The sequence below is a fragment of the Meles meles genome, chromosome 13 (genome assembly GCF_922984935.1).
Source record: "Meles meles chromosome 13, mMelMel3.1 paternal haplotype, whole genome shotgun sequence".
NCBI classification, from domain to species: domain Eukaryota; kingdom Metazoa; phylum Chordata; class Mammalia; order Carnivora; family Mustelidae; genus Meles; species Meles meles.
Window position 1 is genome coordinate 71,886,129 of NC_060078.1, and position 18,484 is coordinate 71,904,612.

At 43.0% G+C, this 18,484-nt stretch overlaps 1 protein-coding gene across 11 annotated transcripts in view; it reads right to left on the bottom strand.

Moving 5' to 3' along the window:
- The window catches only part of ABLIM1 (actin binding LIM protein 1), a 305,845-nt gene that overhangs the window by 21,846 nt on the left and 265,515 nt on the right, over positions 1–18,484 (bottom strand). For 5 of the 11 annotated variants that reach the window (XM_046027513.1, XM_046027510.1, XM_046027516.1 and 2 more), the window contains exons 11-15: positions 17,412–17,447; positions 14,488–14,617; positions 11,908–12,027; positions 4,009–4,113; positions 2,244–2,291 (exon numbers count right to left, since the gene is read on the bottom strand). In XM_046027513.1, the coding sequence (XP_045883469.1) occupies positions 2,244–2,291; positions 4,009–4,113; positions 11,908–12,027; positions 14,488–14,617; positions 17,412–17,447 (439 nt within the window). The remainder of the gene's footprint in view (positions 1–2,243; positions 2,292–4,008; positions 4,114–11,907; positions 12,028–14,487; positions 14,618–17,411; positions 17,448–18,484) is intronic. The other 6 variants (XM_046027514.1, XM_046027515.1, XM_046027520.1 and 3 more) reach the window with 2 other exon arrangements.

Genomic DNA, 18,484 nt, shown 5'->3' on the forward strand with positions numbered 1-18,484 from the left:
GCTTTTGTCTCTTAGGGTATTTGTGTCTGTTCATTTTAACTAACATCTGTCCAGTTCATTTTAATCCTCACGTATTATACATGTGTCTTGAGTCCTAGGAGAAATGGCAATGGGAAAATCTGCTCTCAGCTTGTAGGAATTCAACATGGCGCCTTACGTATGCAGAACACTCCTTGTTTTTCTCAAGGGTCTGCACATACAAGTGAGTCATCCAACTTTAAGACAACAAAAGCCAGACTAGCAAGGGCCTTAGTTCAGAGGGTTCTTAATGACTCTGCTTAGAGGAGGAGTCCCTGGCTTAGAGCTCCAAATCTAATCACAGAGCTGGAACAAAACAAACCAGGTTTAATGGTCAGACCCTGATTCTGGCTAATCTGGCAGACTGGCCTGGGATGTTGCTAAACATTTCAAGTAGAGTTAGAACGCTTTAAATAAAACCTTCCCCCTCTCTGGGCTAACATATTTTAAAATCTGGAAATAATTTTTTCTGAACCCTCAGCTCGAACTGCCCACTCTTGTAGGAACCTTCTGGGTCTCGTTTTCCTGAAGCAACTTGACCAAGGTCACCCTACAGACTTGTCAGGGACAAAGTCTTGGCCAAGCACGGGGTAGTGTTTCTCTGACTCTTTAACCTCATGAAAAAAAAAAAAAAAGAATTAAAAATTCAGCCTGGAAAACACTGTAGAGGACATCTTCTTCTTAAAGAGGGACAACATGGGTTAGCATATTAAAGACGGAGCTGTTCTGCATTACCAAAAAAAAAGAAGTGTGACTTTATTTAAATCTAGCATTTTCCAAATGCAATTTTTAGCGTGCCCTCTAGTTCTATCTCCTGGAACTGCTCTTTTGAACAATGTCCTTTGGGAAGGCACTCTGACTGAGCTACTCTTAATGATAACAAAGAGTCAAGTCAGAGTACATTTCAGGAAAAAAAAATCAGTCTCTTTCAAATAAATAAGCTAACACTATCTACTCTCTTTAAATCTTAATTATTTGATTATGTTTGTTGAGAGAGGCAGGGCCTTAGAGATTTTAGTAATAAAAACAGTTTCTACATTGAATGCCAAACTCTTGGAGTCTCATTCCTAAATTTAGAAAAAAAGAAAAGCATGACTTCAAACAGTACTTACGCAATAGAATTGGTGAAGTCAGTAAACATTCACATGTTAATGAGTGGGTGAGAAGACATTAAACCATAAAAAAACAAACAAAAACAAAGTTAACAAACTTAAAAAAGCAAGCACATGGTGTAAAATCTTTAAAAAAAAAAGATGAGAAAAAAAAATTCACAGTTCTAGAGTCATTACCGTACGTACATTGTCCTTTTTTCCCCCTAGAATGTTGGCCTAAATTTTTTTCCTTGTGCATTTTCAACTTTCTTTGCTTTTCACGTCATCCTAACCCTTAAGGACTCATTAACGTCTGCTAGATTTTTTAAAGGCAGCCTTCAAATTTCCAGACACATTTTGTGTATAATTTTCTGAAATCACCTGAAGACCAGTGTTGGCTTTCTCTCCCTTCACAAAGATTTGCAGCACCTCATCTACAGAGACCTAATAATGGTGGGGGGAAATGTGATTTACTTATGGTAATGTGAATTCCTGGGTTTAAAAATTCTGTATTTCCAGAAAAGGAAAGCACAATTATAAATCCACGTTAGGGATTTTAGTTTGCAGGAATTTCAGAGACAAACTGGCCTAACTCTTTAGTTGCTGCCTATAAGAAAACTGAAGGACAGAGAAATTGTGTCCATGGTATCACAGAACCACTGAGGGTAAGGGTTGGGACGAGGGCTGGGACCAGATTAGGTCCCTGGTCTTGGAGTGTGTCCTGTCCATTCTACAACAAAGTGCAGACATCTGCATGCCCGTTAAGAAACTGGGGAACTAGACAGTCAAGCTATGTAGGCTTAGTCCAGTTAATTTTTCTAGGTAGCTGGCCTTCACTATTTTAATTAAATTAATTAGAAGCTCATCCAAATTATTATAAGGCTGGATTATATTATCTGATGGCAGAAAAAAAAAAAAGTGTGAATTACTGGGAACTTCCTAACCAAGCTAAGCGTTCTCTTTCTAAGAAAACCAGTATCACAGTAATTGCATCTTAGGAACCCATAAAAGCATGTAATATGCTGGGCGCCCCAGTTTGATTCTCAAAAGCAGCAGAAGAGAAGCCCTACAGAGGACAGCAGAGCTCAGTGGGCGCCCCTACTTAAAAGCTATGCAGAGGAAAGCGGGTTTTACCATGCTGTTTGTAGATGGGTGGTTTTCGGTAAATGTTGATCCCTTGATCTGTGGAAATGAAAAGCAAAGGTGTGTAATTATGGGAACCCGTTCAGCGATGGGAAAAAACAGATCAACCAAGAGGGAGGCAAACCAAACAGAAGACTCTTGAACAAAAACAACCCCGAAGGGTTAACTTTTGTATTACAAAGACCGAAGTTCCTGGAAGAAGCTCCAGGGGTGAGTGAATTACTACAGACAAGTGATATGGAATCCTTTGTAATACATCTTAGGATATAGAGAGACGTAACTAATTCATGAGCCATTTATTGCAAATACGCACTTCACCAAAAGTGGGATTAAAACAGGAAGAAATGGAAGCAGTGGAGGGACTCCAGTGGTGAGGAAGACATAACCAGTTTGGGGAAGGTCCCCAAATAGCTACTGTCTAGAAATTGAGCTCCCAGTGGATACCAGGGGCTCAATTTACTTTTCAACTAATGAGTGGAACAGTGGAAAGCAATGTAATACAATTAAGAGTAGTTTTTTAAAACACAGAAACAGTTTTTACGTGCAAGGCTAGTCTGATGTGCTGACAGGATGTTCGAGAGAATCCTAACTTGTACAGGTCAATTTTTTCAAAAAAAGAAAGGAAAAGAGATGCCAAATATTATTCATTTATTTACACAGGACCCCATCTGATAATGCTAGTTTCGCTTTGACTGCAAATACTCAGGAAATTTCAAAAGGTCTGTTTCCCCCGAATCTTGGGCACTGTATCTTGGTGGGGGTATTCTTCGTGCACAAAAATTGCAAATTCTCAACAAGTGATTTTCAAGGTTCAGTGAAGCTTTATTTTTAAAAGGCAGTTCTATCTTAGCGGTATGAATCTCACTGAACTTTACTAGGTTTTATGAGGTGAAGCTTGGAATGCAAAAGAAAAAAAAACTCTTACAGATTCCAAATATGCGTCCTAATATTAACATAATGGGTAATTTATTAAACCACTTTCAGTAGCTTAGAAGAAAACAATGTACTTCCGATGGGAAAAAAAAATATCATGACCTCTGATGGCCAATCTTGCCCTTAAAAATTGAGTTGACCCTAAACATTATGATACTGTTGGGTTCTGAGTTTTCCAGATCTTGGCAAATTACTATTTGTACCGTGACAGCAAATGCTTATGACTTCAGCAAAGCTTACAGCACCAAGCCTAAATTGCAAGATATCTTTGTGGGCTAAGAAGGTAGTCAGTTGGTTATGAACTACGAAGGACCAACCAAATGATCCAATTTTATACCTCTCTGAAAAGTTCACAGAAACAATCTCCCCACGGGAGACAAACAGGAAGAAATAAAATCACCCTTGAGTGATGCTGTGGTTCATTCTTGAGGATGAGACGGTAACTAGAATGCCATTGTGACCATTAGGCAATGGCACCAAACCACAGAGCGGTATCTTCGAAGGGCACTCATTAAAATCTTAGTAAATTTAAATTAAAATCTCAGTTAAAAAACAAACAAACAAGGAATCTCAACCCTCCTTCCTTCACTCTCTGCTTCCCGCCTCCCTTCGACAAATTTTGGGAAAACTTAAACCTTCCATACAATCCTTGGCATTTCACATCCCAAACTTCTGAGAGGCCTTCTGGGTCAGATCGTGCAATTTAGGGTGTCAACCATGTGCATCCCGATGAAGACAGCATGAGGAATGAGACGAGACAGGTAACAGCGCTACATTCTACACCGTGACAGGACACCCAGACAAAGACCGTGTCAGCTCCTACCTGGAACATGGAAATGTTTAGGGGCCTGAGCATAGGTTGGAGTGAGAGGACGACTGTCTGGCCGGTAAGGGAGAGGGGAGTTCCGGCCGCTGGACGGCTCATTGCCTCCAATGAGAAGAATGGAGAAAACAAAATAAGAGAAGGGACAGCAATAAAGAAAACAAAGCAAGCATAATAAAAATTCGAAACAAACCGGAAAGAGGTACATCCAAAAGGAGAAACAGAGGAAACAAACTCAATTTATCCATTTGGCTCACAGGGTGATAGAAGGTTTAGTTTTCCACAAGAGAGACTTGAGTTCGCGTGGAACTGGGTTAGAAGCAGCTAGCGGCAGGATGCGTCATTCCAATGGCATGCGGTTGAAGGCCGTGAGCTAGCAGCAAACTGATTAGATGGAAAGTACATTAAGAGTCATGGAAGGTCACTTGGTAATGATTCAGGATCAGCTGTCAGACCATTAAGTCCCAAGCATGTGAGGGGGGGGGATACGCAAGCCCAATTACAGTCACTTCCAGGCACAACGGCAGAGGCTGGCGATTGGAATGGATTTCTCTGAATGGAAGACTACGTGTATCTGGGCCCCTGCGTGGTCACCCAGTCCCTCCCCTTAGCAATGCAAAGTGCCTGCACTCGCAGCAAATGCTTCTACTTCCTCACTGTGTAATACGTGCCATAGAGTCAGAGCCCTTCCTCCCAGGGACTCTGCAACCTCTTACCCCTCTCTCCACCTGCCTCTTCCAAGGCTTCTCTGAGGCTCCACCCAGTCCAACAACTTCATCTGTGAAACAGGTCTGGACACCTACCATGGCTGGGCACTGAGCTATGACTGAGGACATGGAGATGAATGAGAAGTCATCTCTGCCTGGGGGTGGGGGGGGGCGAGTCTCAGAAGCTACCTAAGGAGATAGACTACGACACGGACACGCTTGCTCAGGCGAGGGCACCATCAATTCGTGCACAGAGCTAAGATGTTAGACTGAGCGGCGTGTCAAGGACTAAGTATACCAGGTGGGAGGGTGGGCCGAGGGGGGAGCAGGCTTACAAGGGCCATGGTGTGTAGAACAACTGTCCGAGCCACTGTAGCTGGACAGCAGGGTGTTCTTGGAGGAGAGAATAGGGAAGGGGCTAGAAAGGCTAGCTGGCATTGGCTGCAAAGCCTTGAGTTCCACCAAGGCCAATTATCACCCCTTCCAGCCAGGATGAACTAAGGCTTGCATTGGGCTGTCAGAGGTCAGCTATTGCCCTCAACTGTCCTCCTACCCCATGTCTGAGAAAACATCTGCCCCAAGAATACACCACAAGGTGCAGGGGACTATCAGAAGTTAACGAACTATAATGCAGTTACTTTTGTTCCTGAGTTAGAAGACTTCTTTATATATTCTGGACGCAAGTCCCTTTTCAGATAGACAGATGACTTGCAAACATTTCCTCTCATTCTGTAGGTTGTCTTTTATTATCTTGACAGTGCTCTCTGAAGCACAGAGGTTGTAAGTTTTCATAGTGTAATTTATCAATTAATGCTAATGATATGAAACAAACCACGGATCTTCAGAAAACAGAGCACAAGCCGATTTTTTCAAGTAAGCCAAGCTGCTCTAAACATGCCCCACAAAGTAGAAAAGATATCCATTGCTGGAGCTTTAAAATAATGTGCTTTCTGGAGTTTTAATTTCTCAATGTGTATTTTTCGGTAACCAGAGCACGCATCTGTACTGAATGGGCAGCAAGACTTCCAAATGAGATTTGAATTTGTTTCTGGCTTCAGTTTAGATTCCCGGTTTTCAGTTATCATGTTCTGAAGCTTTTCTCTTTTTTCCCACAAAAGTCAGTTTCACATCTAGCTCCCAGTATATTATAATGTAGACTTTACTATTAAAATCAGGTATTAGCTTCTAAAAATTATGACGCTTCATCCCAAACTGCCAATCTATTCAAAGGTTAGTTTTTTAAAAAGTCATTTTATTTATTATCACTCTTCTAACGAGAAATAACTAGCTTATATCTGAAAAAAATGAAAAGACACAGGTAGAGGCAAGCAGGGGAAGGAAGAATGTGGCTTACATGCAGAAGTCAGTCCTGTTTTAAATCTTCAACTGAATTAGAACTAGGTCCCATTCATCTCTCTGTGCTCAGCACAGTGCCTGGCCAAGTCCAGGGGCCTTATAAATGCCTGGCAATGAATGACTGGAGTAGCCCACTCACGAATTCTTGAGCTATTAACAGCCAAATTTAGTAAGCACCACTGAAGGATTAACCTTCACCTTGCTCTTGGATAAAGGCACCAGGTGCCTGTATTGAGTAACAGGGTCACAACAACATCTCCTTTTTATAACTTTCCCACTAGATCCTCGATAACCCCTATTTAACTATTTCACTTCAGAGGAATTCTTTACTCCTGTAAACATCAGAACTTACGAGAGCAATTCATAATTGAAAAACAGAATACTTCTGGGGGGCTGTTCTCAAAAGAAGGTCTAGAAAGGTAGCTTTCTGCACATCCTGAACACTGGCTGCTCCTGCTTCGGAACCACACTGCTCTCTGGCCTTCCACTCTACCCTTCCTGCAGGTGGAGAAGAACATCAGACACCTCAGGGAAATGCTCTCACGGGTTTTGGTGATAATATCCAATCGGATGAAACTCCATTAAATCTGGTTTGATGATTATTAGCCCGTGGCATGCACACGCAGAAGTATCTGCATAGATGGGACGCAAAGGTTTAAGGTTATCAGAATGAGCCTTTGCCCAACTATTAAAAATCTATCATGGAGATGGTCTGCTGGCAAGGGGCAGGAGGAGCCCATCACTTCTCATAGGGCAGATGGTTCTCAAAGGCTGGGGAGTGACTGTCTGGACTCCCGATGGGTGAATTTCAGCTGAATGCTGTCTCTTGTTGGGCATAGTTCTTTATTTGGCTGCGTATTTCAGCAACCACTGGCCTTTCTAGTTGCTTAAAAAAACACACACACATACGATCTCAGTACCATGTTCAAGTCCTTATAAATAGACTTAATGCTAGAATCAATTAAAACCTCCCACAAAACATTTTAAAGCACTCAGCAAAGAGAGACTCAACAACGTCCCAACTAAGGACTCTGAACAATATGACTTCCACTCGTCTCACTGGGAACAGGTCTCAGAATACTGTTGCTAGGTACCAAATTCTTAGCCCCTGAAACACCAAAGGCATTAACTATCTTTGGCATTTTTTTTTAAAGTAGGCTCCACGCCCAGTGTGGAGCCCAAGGCCAGGTTTGAACTCATGACCCTGAGATCAAGACCTGAGCTGAAATCAAGAGTTGGACACTTAACCAACTGAGATACCCATGTCTTCCCATTTTTTGGCATTTTCAAAGAAAAAGAAAAATTCTCAAGGTCAGTCCTCTTTCCTCTTTCTAACTTAAAAACCCCTATCTATTCTAGAAGGAAATAACTGAGGAGGGCCCAAAGATATTATCTTTATGCCTAGTGCATTACTTAGGCAAAGTAATACATATGGTGTCACATGAAAGACCATACACGGAAGATATTGCCATCATCATAATCATCATCATCAGCCTGGAGATGCAGACACTGTTTAAAAATAACGTAATAGTGTATATGTCATAGAATATTGTACCTATCACATTCAAAGCCGTTTTGTTCCTTAAGTAAGTCCTTCCTTGTACTGGCTGACTCTCAGTGGTCAGTGATCTTAGCTACTGAGATAAGTAGAAATGCGTACAAATATTTCTTAGCCTTCACTGTGAGCTCCTTCCACATCAGCTTTATAAGCTGATTTTTCAGTCGTGGGAGATCAATCCCTTGCTTAACAAATCTGAATGTTCTGTTCTTGTTTTCAATCTTCTTTTTGGTACCCTGAGAGCCCAAGTGACAAATCCTGAGACAAGTAAATCAAAATGGCTGTGCATGTGTCTGCCGGGGGCACCTGCTGGAGTCTTGCCTGGTTTTCTGGATGCTAAGTGCTCATGTCCCAAAATACAAATGAGTATTTTGAGGGGATCTTAAAGTTGGCAGCCTCTAGAGTTTCATGACAGAGTTTCAGGATTGTTGGTTTTTGTCTCAAGTTTCAACAAGCATTATGGTTTTCTTCAGCAAGTGTCAAATATTTGGATCAGAGAAAATCATTTCTATGGCAGAACAGCAAAGATTCCTTTCAAAGAGACTTAATATAGGTAGCCCTTCGGGTCACAAATCTGTTTTCTACCTCGTGGACACAGAACATAATGTCTAACAGTATGTCCAAGGGGAGGGAAGAGAAACTCAGCAAACATGGCACAGACAAAGCTCAGAACAGAGTGAAACAGAGTGAAAAGCTTTTCAAGTCTAAGCATGTACTTGTTCAAGTGGCCCAGCAACAACATACCAACATCGAATGAGGCTGCAGGGGAGTCTAGGGAACAGAAATAAAAACACAGTGGGAAACAAGATGGACATTCTAGAACATGGTTGGAGAAGCCAGTGGAATAGAGACACAGCCTGTGATGGGCATCTTAGCTTTACACGCACGCAGCATCCTCAGCTCCATGAACCCTGGGGGGTTCCGGACCCATGCGTCACAAAGAGGACCAGGAGGTGGACTTAGGAAATGGCAGAGTGCGGGTGGGGCTGCACTTCCGGTTGCCACAGTGGCAACGGCACCCCCTGCTTCTAGCTACACATTCCTGAGAAGGACATACATCCTACTCTGGCATCCTCGTTTGTCTTAAGAATAACCACCTCAAGACTGTTAAGACGAACTATAAGATAAAACGTGAATGTTTAAATGAAGGGCCATGGTGGACTTGGCTCCATTCTGAAGACACCTTAGAGGTAGTTAGTTCTCCAAAGGCCATAAATGCCCTCCATGTTGAAATTTCCAAGTGCTGGAGAGGTCTTCCATGGAAATGGACACAGGTTTTTTTGGAATAACGAAGAAGTAATTCCTTGAAGAATGAGCTTTTACTTATCCAACTATATTAGGCTTTTAAAGCAGTATCTTTACTATACAAATTCTTCATGATTTATTTTGTAGTTTAACAAAAAGTGCATCTGATTTTAAAACTAGGCATATACCGTTATGTACATTACATTTTGTATCTGATGTATTTAAACTATTTTATAGGAATGAACTATAGCCATATGGGAGAGAAATCATTAGGTATTTCTTAAATGTGAGCTCAGGTTCAAGCTAATCCTTCCTGGCCTAGTGGTCTCTACAATTTAAAATCACAGTATTTGTGTCAGAAAGTTCAAATTCAGTCCAAAGACAGAAAACGATGTACCTCTGACCCTTGAATGACATGGGTTTGAACAACATGGGTCCATTTATACGTGGATATTTTTTGGTAAACAGAATAGTGCTATTTTCCTCTTCATTTTCTTAGTAACATTTTCCTCTTGATTTTCTTAATAACATTTTCTTTCTTCTAGCTTACTTTATTGTAAGAATACAGTCTACAAGACATGTAACATACAAAATATGTATTAACTGACTGTATTATCAGTAAGGGTTAACAGTAGGTTATTAGTAAAGTTTTAAATTCATATGAAGACTTTTCCACCACACAGAGGGTTGGCGCCCCTAATCTCCACATAGTTCAAAGGTCAACTGTATATCTACATTTTTAGTAATTCACCATTTGGGCACACAAAGGTACATAATTTTTATTACTATTTGGTCTTCCTATTGAAAAGGAAAAACTTAAATGACTGAAAGCAGCTGTTTGTTTTAGCCTCAACAAGAATGCAATTTTTGAGTCAGAGATGGAAAAGAAGTTTGCTTTTAAAATTATCCTTCGTGTATATTTATACTGAAACACACAGGGGGTGGGGCCTGGGGTCTGGTCCCGTGCAGCACTCCCCAGGTGTGAGCCCTTGGCCAGGGGCCCCTTAACCAGAGAATGGAATAGAATGATGTAATCAAAACTGCTTTAAGGGGGCACCTGGATGGCTCAGTGGGTTAAGCCTCTGCCTTCGGCTCAGGTTGGGATCAAGCCCCGCATCGGGCTCTCTGCTCCACAGGAAGCCTGCTTCCCTGCTCTCTCTGCCTGCCTCTCTGAGTACTTGTGATCTCGCTCTCTGTCAAATAAATAAATTAAAAAAAAAAAAAAAAAAAAAACTGCTTTAAGGGCACCATGCCCAGGGGAAAATTGTCACAGACAAGGTGAGCTGAGTGCTTACTACACACTAGGGCTCTTGACGTCACATACCACCAATGACCTAGGAAAGGTTCTATAGACGAGGTAGGCAAGTAACACTCAGGAGGTGAAGTCAACAATTCAAGGTCCCACAGTGAGCACAGGACAGAGATAATATTTAAACCTAGGCGTTCAGTGTCCATCTGGGCATTCCAAGTCTCCATAAAGTCACGCACAGACACGAGGTTCTGTGTCTTGATACTTCATGACGTGTTATTTGTACAAACTCTTTGCAGGGGATGTGCATTTTTCTTCCTCCAAAAAGGAGCTCTTTGGAAAGATGAAACATCTAGTAACCGAACAAGGGAGCTTACATTTTTAAATTAAAAACCTATTTTTCTCTTGCATATTAGAAGCAAAAAACTAACCTTGGTTGGGCCACGAGCTTCTATATTAAAGTCTCTTTAAAATACATCTCTGAAGTTTTCTTAAATAACTTCTCACCATTTTATAAACATTCTCTACAGCCCCCCCGTACTAATTAGCAATAATAACTGTAAGTAATCTGTCAAGAATTTTAGAAAGTGCTGCTCCAACTGAAAAAGGCTGATCCCTTTGCCAATGACAAATAATGTGTGTCTTCAATAAGCATGTCAGCAACATTATTTTTATGGCATAGAAAATGCTAAAGTAGCACACATAAAAATAACAGCGCACTGATTAAGTGAAGTACATTTATATTTTTGGAGTCAGTTGCTCGAAAATCCAAGTAAGCAGTAAGAAAATAACTTGGGTAGACTACAAATGAAAGCTCAGTCAACTGGAACAACATTTTGGCTACTCAGTAGCAGGGCTCAGGACGTGAGTGCTTGGATCACGGGGTTAGAATCTGTTAGGTCTCTCTCAAGTCCCCTAACAGCATCTGTGCTCATCTGCCACTTCCCTCCTTTAGCTACTGTCATGGGTTAATTTGGTTGAAATCAAGACTATGGAACAAGTTAGCATGCTTCTAGGAGCTCATATGTATTTTAAATTATGGTCCCTTTGACACCCCTTCAAGGCTCTTGGATCCCCCAACACATGGAGGGGCACTGGAGCCCCAGTTGAGGACTGCTACAGAAGCATGATAGACAAGGAGGAAAACAATGGGAATGCCATAAAGGGAACGGGCAGGGATGGAGGGCAGAAACAGAAAACAGAAGGCAAAGCTCTTCTTCTGCATCGTGCAGAGATCACGACCAGTCAAAAGAGGACTGATGACTCAAAGGGTTGGCTTGAGGAGAGGAATTTAAGTTACACTGCCACAGATCTTTTCATGCCATCCAAATGTTTTAATATCATTAAGTGGTGAAGTGGCTTATCACCAGTAAGACAAGTTTTGCATTTTTGTCGCTAAATGCGGGTATAATTCGCTGAGCCATATCACATATCAAAACCAGGAAAATACCCCAACTATATATTATATTTTGCTTTTGACACACAGAAAAACAAAATGATAATATATGGTTTTTTTCCCCTAAGTGGTGGATAATCAATCTTATGGTCTTAAACATACTTCCTGTTTCTTCATCTAGAGCCCTCAGAAATGACATAGTTCTCCCGTGGAGAGAGGCCATGTCAGTTCTAAGACGCTGGGTGTAGTCATGACACACGCAGGCATGCGGAGAGGTTGAAAGCTGGGAGCTAACTCTTGGAGATGCGCCTTATTAGCCTTCCCCGGGTGCTAATAAATCTCCACTCTGCGGGGGCGGGGGGCTGCCTGGAGAAGCCTGCCTCCTTACCTTTGATATGGGGAATGAAGTGGTGTCGGAAGGGGGAGTTGGGGCGGGAGTCGCTGTGGGCGGAGCTGAGGCTGCTGGTGCGCAGGTGGGACCACCTTTGCACACCAGGAGACAGCAGCTCTGTGCGGCAAGGAGTCAGGGGCAGGGCCAGGTGGAAACAGAAAAGAAGAACAGAAATTAACACAGGAGCAGGGACAACATCATCATTCCAAGGGCAGGGGGTGTGGGGAGGAATTGAGAACGTTAATCAGGAGTCTGAAAAAGGAAGAAGGCAAAAGGGTTAAGAACGCACCTGCTGAGGGAGAGGCAAAGTGGGGAGAATTTGCAAATAGGTTCGGGTTGGTACAGAGTCCCTCTCTGGAATAAATGGCTTTATGAGAAGGGATGCCCCCCACGACATTCTCTGTCAGGATGACACGGGCTACTCTGGAGCCAGTACCAGGCACATCATTTAGACTCAGACAGTTGTTTTCAAAAAAAAAAAACCTGACAAAACAGAACCCTTGAAACACATGTTAAAAAAAACCCCGATAATCATTTTAAGAACCTTGAAAAGAAGTAGTTATATGTAAAGGTCAGGGTTTTTGTTTGTTTGTTTTTTTAGGCTGCCAACTTCTCCCAATATCAGTTTACTTTTGCTTTTTTAGAAGGAAAACCTGCTTGTGTTCCTTGGGTAGTGAAGATCTACTTATGATCCTGAGAACTGTGTGGTGGCAGCGCTGGAAGGGGACTGAAGCTTCATTATCTTGGAAGGAAAACTCGCCATTGTACCTAAACCCAGGCCCTGTAGCTCAGAGGTTACAGCACTGGTCTTGTACCTAAACCCAGGCCCTATAGCTCAGAGGTTAGAGCACTGGTCTTGTACCTAAACCCAGGCCCTATAGCTCAGAGGTTAGAGCACTGGTCTTGTACCTAAACCCAGGCCCTATAGCTCAGAGGTTAGAGCACTGGTCTTGTACCTAAACCCAGGCCCTATAGCTCAGAGGTTAGAGCACTGGTCTTGTACCTAAACCCAGGCCCTATAGCTCAGAGGTTAGAGCACTGGTCTTGTAACTAAACCCAGATCTGGGGAACATGTACCATCATCTGGGATCCAGAACCCGCAGGGAGGATAATCAGAGGTTTTCTATATCGACCACAGTCCTGCTGTCAGAACCCCATCGGCTTCACCTGACAAGGGTAGACCGTGGAAAAATAATTATAAACCCTAATAATTGGCAACATGCATGCCCATAATATATTGTGAAAAGGAGGAGGAGAACTTAGAATTGGGAATGTTCTAGAGGCTGCTGGTTTCGGAACCATGACGGGAACAAATGAAAACTTTCAGTACTCAACAGCGACATGATGTTTTAGGGAAATAACGTCCCTGGCTGGACACCCCTTCATTACTCAGGGGCCCATGGAACAACGATTTCCCTGTAGTCCCCCATCATTCTGACAAGGTCATGGCTGTGGCCTCAGTGACCTTAGCACAATGCCTATATAGAGGGGTGGCTGCGTACAGGATTTCTTGCCTTCCACACGGATAAGGGCTTAAGTCCAGACCCAGGTGTAGGACATGAATTAAATGAATATAGTTGTATACGAAAAAAAAAAAAGGAATCCATTTCTTGAAAACCTCTCATTTAACGTAACTCAACAAATACTATTTATGACCTAGAGAAGACTATACACTATTGAAGAATCATATAGTAAAAAAATCTATTTTCTATAAGCATTAAGTCTATGGCTTTTAGGAAAAGATTGCAGCCTTTTTATATGCTGTTCATTTCCTTTGGTTCTATTTTATCAAATAAGTTAGCATATGAATGAGTTTGTTCTCATCAACCTGCACAGAAGCAAGAAACTTAAAAGGTAAGTCTTCCTAGACCTTCGCTGCCACCAAGGTGTTTTAGAAGGCCAGGGTCTCCCTCTGGGAGTCTAGTTCTCAGGGAACCCTGGATCCATGCTGGGATCTCCATTCTCCCATTCCACATGAGACACCCACTAATAGTCATCGGGACTACACTGTGCACAGATGAAGGTCACCTGAAGTCCACTACCGTTCGATGCTGTTTATCCTAATATGTCTCTAATGTTTTTGTTTTCCAAGTCTGGTTCAAAATCTAAGGGCTAGAATAGATCTGAAAAGTTACCAAATACAACCCCGAGGTGCCATGTAATACTTCCTTCTAGAAGATGCTTAACCAAGCACGCTTAGTAACACCCTGCGCCTGGTTCGGGGAAACACAGCAAACCCACCAACAAATGACCAATGCCTTTGGCACATCAAAACATTTTCTTTGGAGAGCTTCATGTTAAGTCTCAAAGTGATGAAATTTTCTTTAAGTCTAAAAAAAGAAAAAAAAATCTCTCTGGCTTCCCGTTGTTCACTGTCAAAATATAATTATTTAATAAATCATAATGAATATAATCATGAAATTACACACATTATAGTTAGATAGGAGTTTTCTTTTTTCTTTTTCCTGGGAAAAGGGCAGATCTACTTGGCAGCAGATTTTAAATCCACTACCAGTGGTGGGGAAAAAGAAAATCACCCAGCAACACAAAGTGAATCTCCAGGACAGGCACCCTTACCAGGTCTGTGAAAATGCTGGGGAGAGCGAGACGTGGTTGGAGTGTAACTGTGGCGGCTGTAGACGGGGGAGTTGATGGAGCCCTGGCTGGTGGACCGGTGCATCACCCGGTCCCGCGAGTCCTGGTAGCCCTGGAAAGAAAGCGCGAGAACACGGGAGCATCAGACACACATTCAGGCTATCACTGGGTCCCAGTGACATCCAGTTCTATAAGGACTGCCTGATGTCGACCTGTTCATGCATACATTTCAGGGCCATAACCCTCAATACGTACACAAAGGAGCATTCTGCGGCTAACGCATTTTGTTTGAAACCCGCAGTTCTTGCATTTTCCCAAATTTTAAGACGTAAAATGGTAAACTCCCATGTTGCTAGACCTCTGGGAAAAAGAGAATACCCTGATGGCCACACTGGTATGGTGCCCTTCAGTTTTACAAAGTACGTTCAGCATTTCATCTGATTTTCATAGCAACAAAAAGTAGAACACAAGGTATGACCTCCCTTCTCCACAAATGCAAGATGTTTCCGAGCAGGTAAGAGACCCTTGTGTAGGTGTGCAGCTCGCACAGGGCAGAGCCCACTTCAGAACCAGCCTCCCGGCTCTCATCTTACCCTCTGCTCTGGCCGCCAACCCACACTGTCTATAACACTGATCTGGTGACATTTTAAAGTGATTTTCCTGAAGAACAAGCTGGTGGTGGCCTCAAACCCAGGAAATCCTACTTCCCACTTTGAGAAACATATCCCAAGGAGAAAATATAAAGTGATCTCCAAATGGGAAAACCTGCTCAAAGATATTTATAATATCACCATTTATAAAGATTAAACTTTCTCAATAAATCGGGGAATAATGAAGTCAATTAGGTGTATCCATTCAATGGATACACTGTATGCCCACTATCTCCAAAGCCAGAAAAGAGCAGATTAGATGTGAAGTACAAAAAAATCACACACACACACAAACACAACATAAAACGGTTCAGACAATGAAAAGTGTAGGAAGGAATGTTCTACATTTTAGGAACTAGTTGTCTTACGAAGTTTCTGCTACTACAACAGAAATACAAGTTTGGAAGACAGAATGGAAAAATGCCTAAATTAAAAACTCAGTAACCATGGCTGTGTGAAATGTGAGAGCAAATGGCAAGGAAACTACGGTTTGATTCCAGTTGCCTAGAACAATAAGTTATATAAAAACAATATAAAAAGGGGAACCTGGGTGGCTCAGTGGGTTAATAAAGCCTCTCTGCCTTCAGCTCCGGTCATGATCCCAGGGTTCTGGGATCGAGCCCCACATTGGGCTCTCTGCTCAGCAGGGAGCCTGCTTCCCCCCTCCCCGCTCCCTCTCTGCCTACTTGTGATCTCTGTCTGTCAAATAAATAACTAAAATATATATATATATGAAAAGAAGTCCCTAAACAATGTGCTTCAACTTTGCAACTGGTTGATAACCGAAGTTAATGCTTCATAACTTCTGTCGATTAGAATACTAACAGAAATTACTTCCCTCTCACTCTCTCTGCCTGCCTCTCTGCCTACTTGTGATCTCTATCAAATAAATAAAAAATCTTCAAAAAAAAAAAGAATACTAACAGAAATTAACTTTTCACAGCCCTCTGTCACAAACATTGGAATGCTACAGAGTTTTTACTATGTTAAATTACAATGGTTATCTAAGATCAATCCAGTTTTACGTAGAGTATCCAGAAAGTTGCTGGAAGACAAGACTCACTGATTTTATTTTTTATTCATTTTCATTTTTTTAAGGTTTTATTTAATTTCTCAGAAAGCGAGGGAGAGAGAATCTGAAGCCGATTCTAGGCTGAACACAGAGCCCAATGCGGGGCTTGATCTCACAATTGTGAGATCATGATCTGAGCCAAAGTCAGGATGCTTAACTGACGGAGCCACCCAGATTTATTATTTTAATTATTATTATTTTTAGATGGGAGGAGACCCAACACCTGAGGCCTTGGCTCACTGGATACCTAAGGAAATGCAGAACAGTAAGAAGCACGCTAAAGACACGATCCCTTGGTTCTTGTTAACTGAAGAAGCTAAAATGAAGAAAGTGCTGGGTCAGGCCCTGGCGCTGGACCACGTTCAGATGCCAGTCAGCCTGAGCTTAGGTCACTGGCCTTGAAGCCCCCGGTACCCTGCCCCAAAAGGGTAAAAATGAGGAGAGACCAAGGAAAGTCCTTCTACGGGCTCTGGTCACCAAGCAGGCAGTCGGCATGGGCCTGGGGCAAAACCGAGGAACTCCGGAGGAGGAGGAGTCGAAGAACGGCTAAGACGGTTGTGAGAATAACTCATCTGGGGCGGTGTCTGGTTTTGAAGGCTGCAGAGCCGAAGGCGCGTGTACGACTGAGAGGGGACCCGCGGCGCACCGTGGAATGACCACCGATGGCTCCACGCGGTCCGCACAGGAGTTATTCCCCAGGGGAACGGCGGGCCCGGGGGGCCGGATACGAGCCATTGTGAGATTTCTTGACCCTGAGGAGGGGGACAAGACTATGGATTTGAGACAAAAGGGAGTGTCCTTCCCTGAATGCTCTGTGACCACGGCAGGCCATTTCAGATAGTGCAGCAGGCTGGGCCTCCGATCAATTCCATATCCGTGCGGGGAGAGAGCGCCCCCAGCAGGACGGGTGGTCTCACTCCCCGCAAACCCTTCCTGGGCACTTAGAGGCAGAGGCTCAGATTACTGTATGGCTGTTTTTACCCCCAGTCTCACTGGAGAAAACAGTGACTAGCGTGTCTTAGAGTCATCTCACACGTAAGGGATCCGACATTCATCACAATTTTGCACCCAGTGTTGCTGTTGTTGTTGTTTTGTTCAACGTCCTTCTTTACAAACTCCAGTCTAGCAAAAGTCCAGGTAGCTCCCAAATCCCACCCACTATAATGTTCAACAACGGTACTTACTTCTGCTGAGGGAGTAGGAGACAAAGTCCTTGGAGACTAGAAGAATAAAAGAGAATTAAAAGTTACAGTGGATATTGATTTATTATCAGTTTAATCAGAATACCCTGGAAACAGCACAGTGCATCCACACGCCTGCTCCCCTCGTCCACTGCCATCTTCCGATTCAGTTAAGCTGAAAGTGGGGCTCAGACAGGAGCATGACAACCAAGCTCCCGGGCACCTGGTTCATGTCCCGGCTTAAGAACTGTGGGTTTTGAGAAAGACGTAGTCATACTTTCATGCTTAAGTTAGACAAACTGGAACTATTTTTCCCTCTATGCTCAAACTATGCTCAATTTACTACTATGAGTCATGGTGGCTACTGGAACACAGAATCTTATAAACACGGTTGTTGACTCAATTATAATCAGGGGAATCATGTAAAATCATTTGCTGCCTGACATAGACTGGGGATGACCAGGTCTGTGGCATCCTGCCCTGGTGGGCTTGCCAACATGACCACATTCACCATCTGGCTTCCAACCTTCGGGGCATAAAGACTTCCTTGGGGGCAGTGAACAGATCAAACCCTCACCTCAGGGCCTTTGCATCTGCTGTGCCCTCTGCCAGCAGTGCCTTTCACTCAGACACCTGCCGGGCTTACTCCTCCTCTTCAGCGAGGATGAGAATGTGGTACACACAGTGCCTTCTGTGACCGTCCTATCTGAAGAAGCAACCCAGTCCTCCATGCTTTCTCCTTACTCTGCTTCGCTTTTCCGCTAGCACTACACCCTGGAGAAGGGTGTGATGTATCTGCTGATGGTCTTTCTCCCACATCCCACTGCAAGTTCCATGAGGGCAGGAACTCTTGTTTCTTTACAGCTACTTGTATTCCCAGGGACTAGAGCAGCTCCGGGCACCTATAAGGTGCCCAACAAATATCTCCTAAATGAATGAATGACATGTTTACAATTAAAATGCAAAAAGCATTAAAGTGGAAATGAAATGCAAACAAAGCATCCCGAAGAACAGGACTAGATTTCTCAGCGGCCCAGTTTTCCCCTCACCCCAAGGTCACAAGACTGCCACCCGGC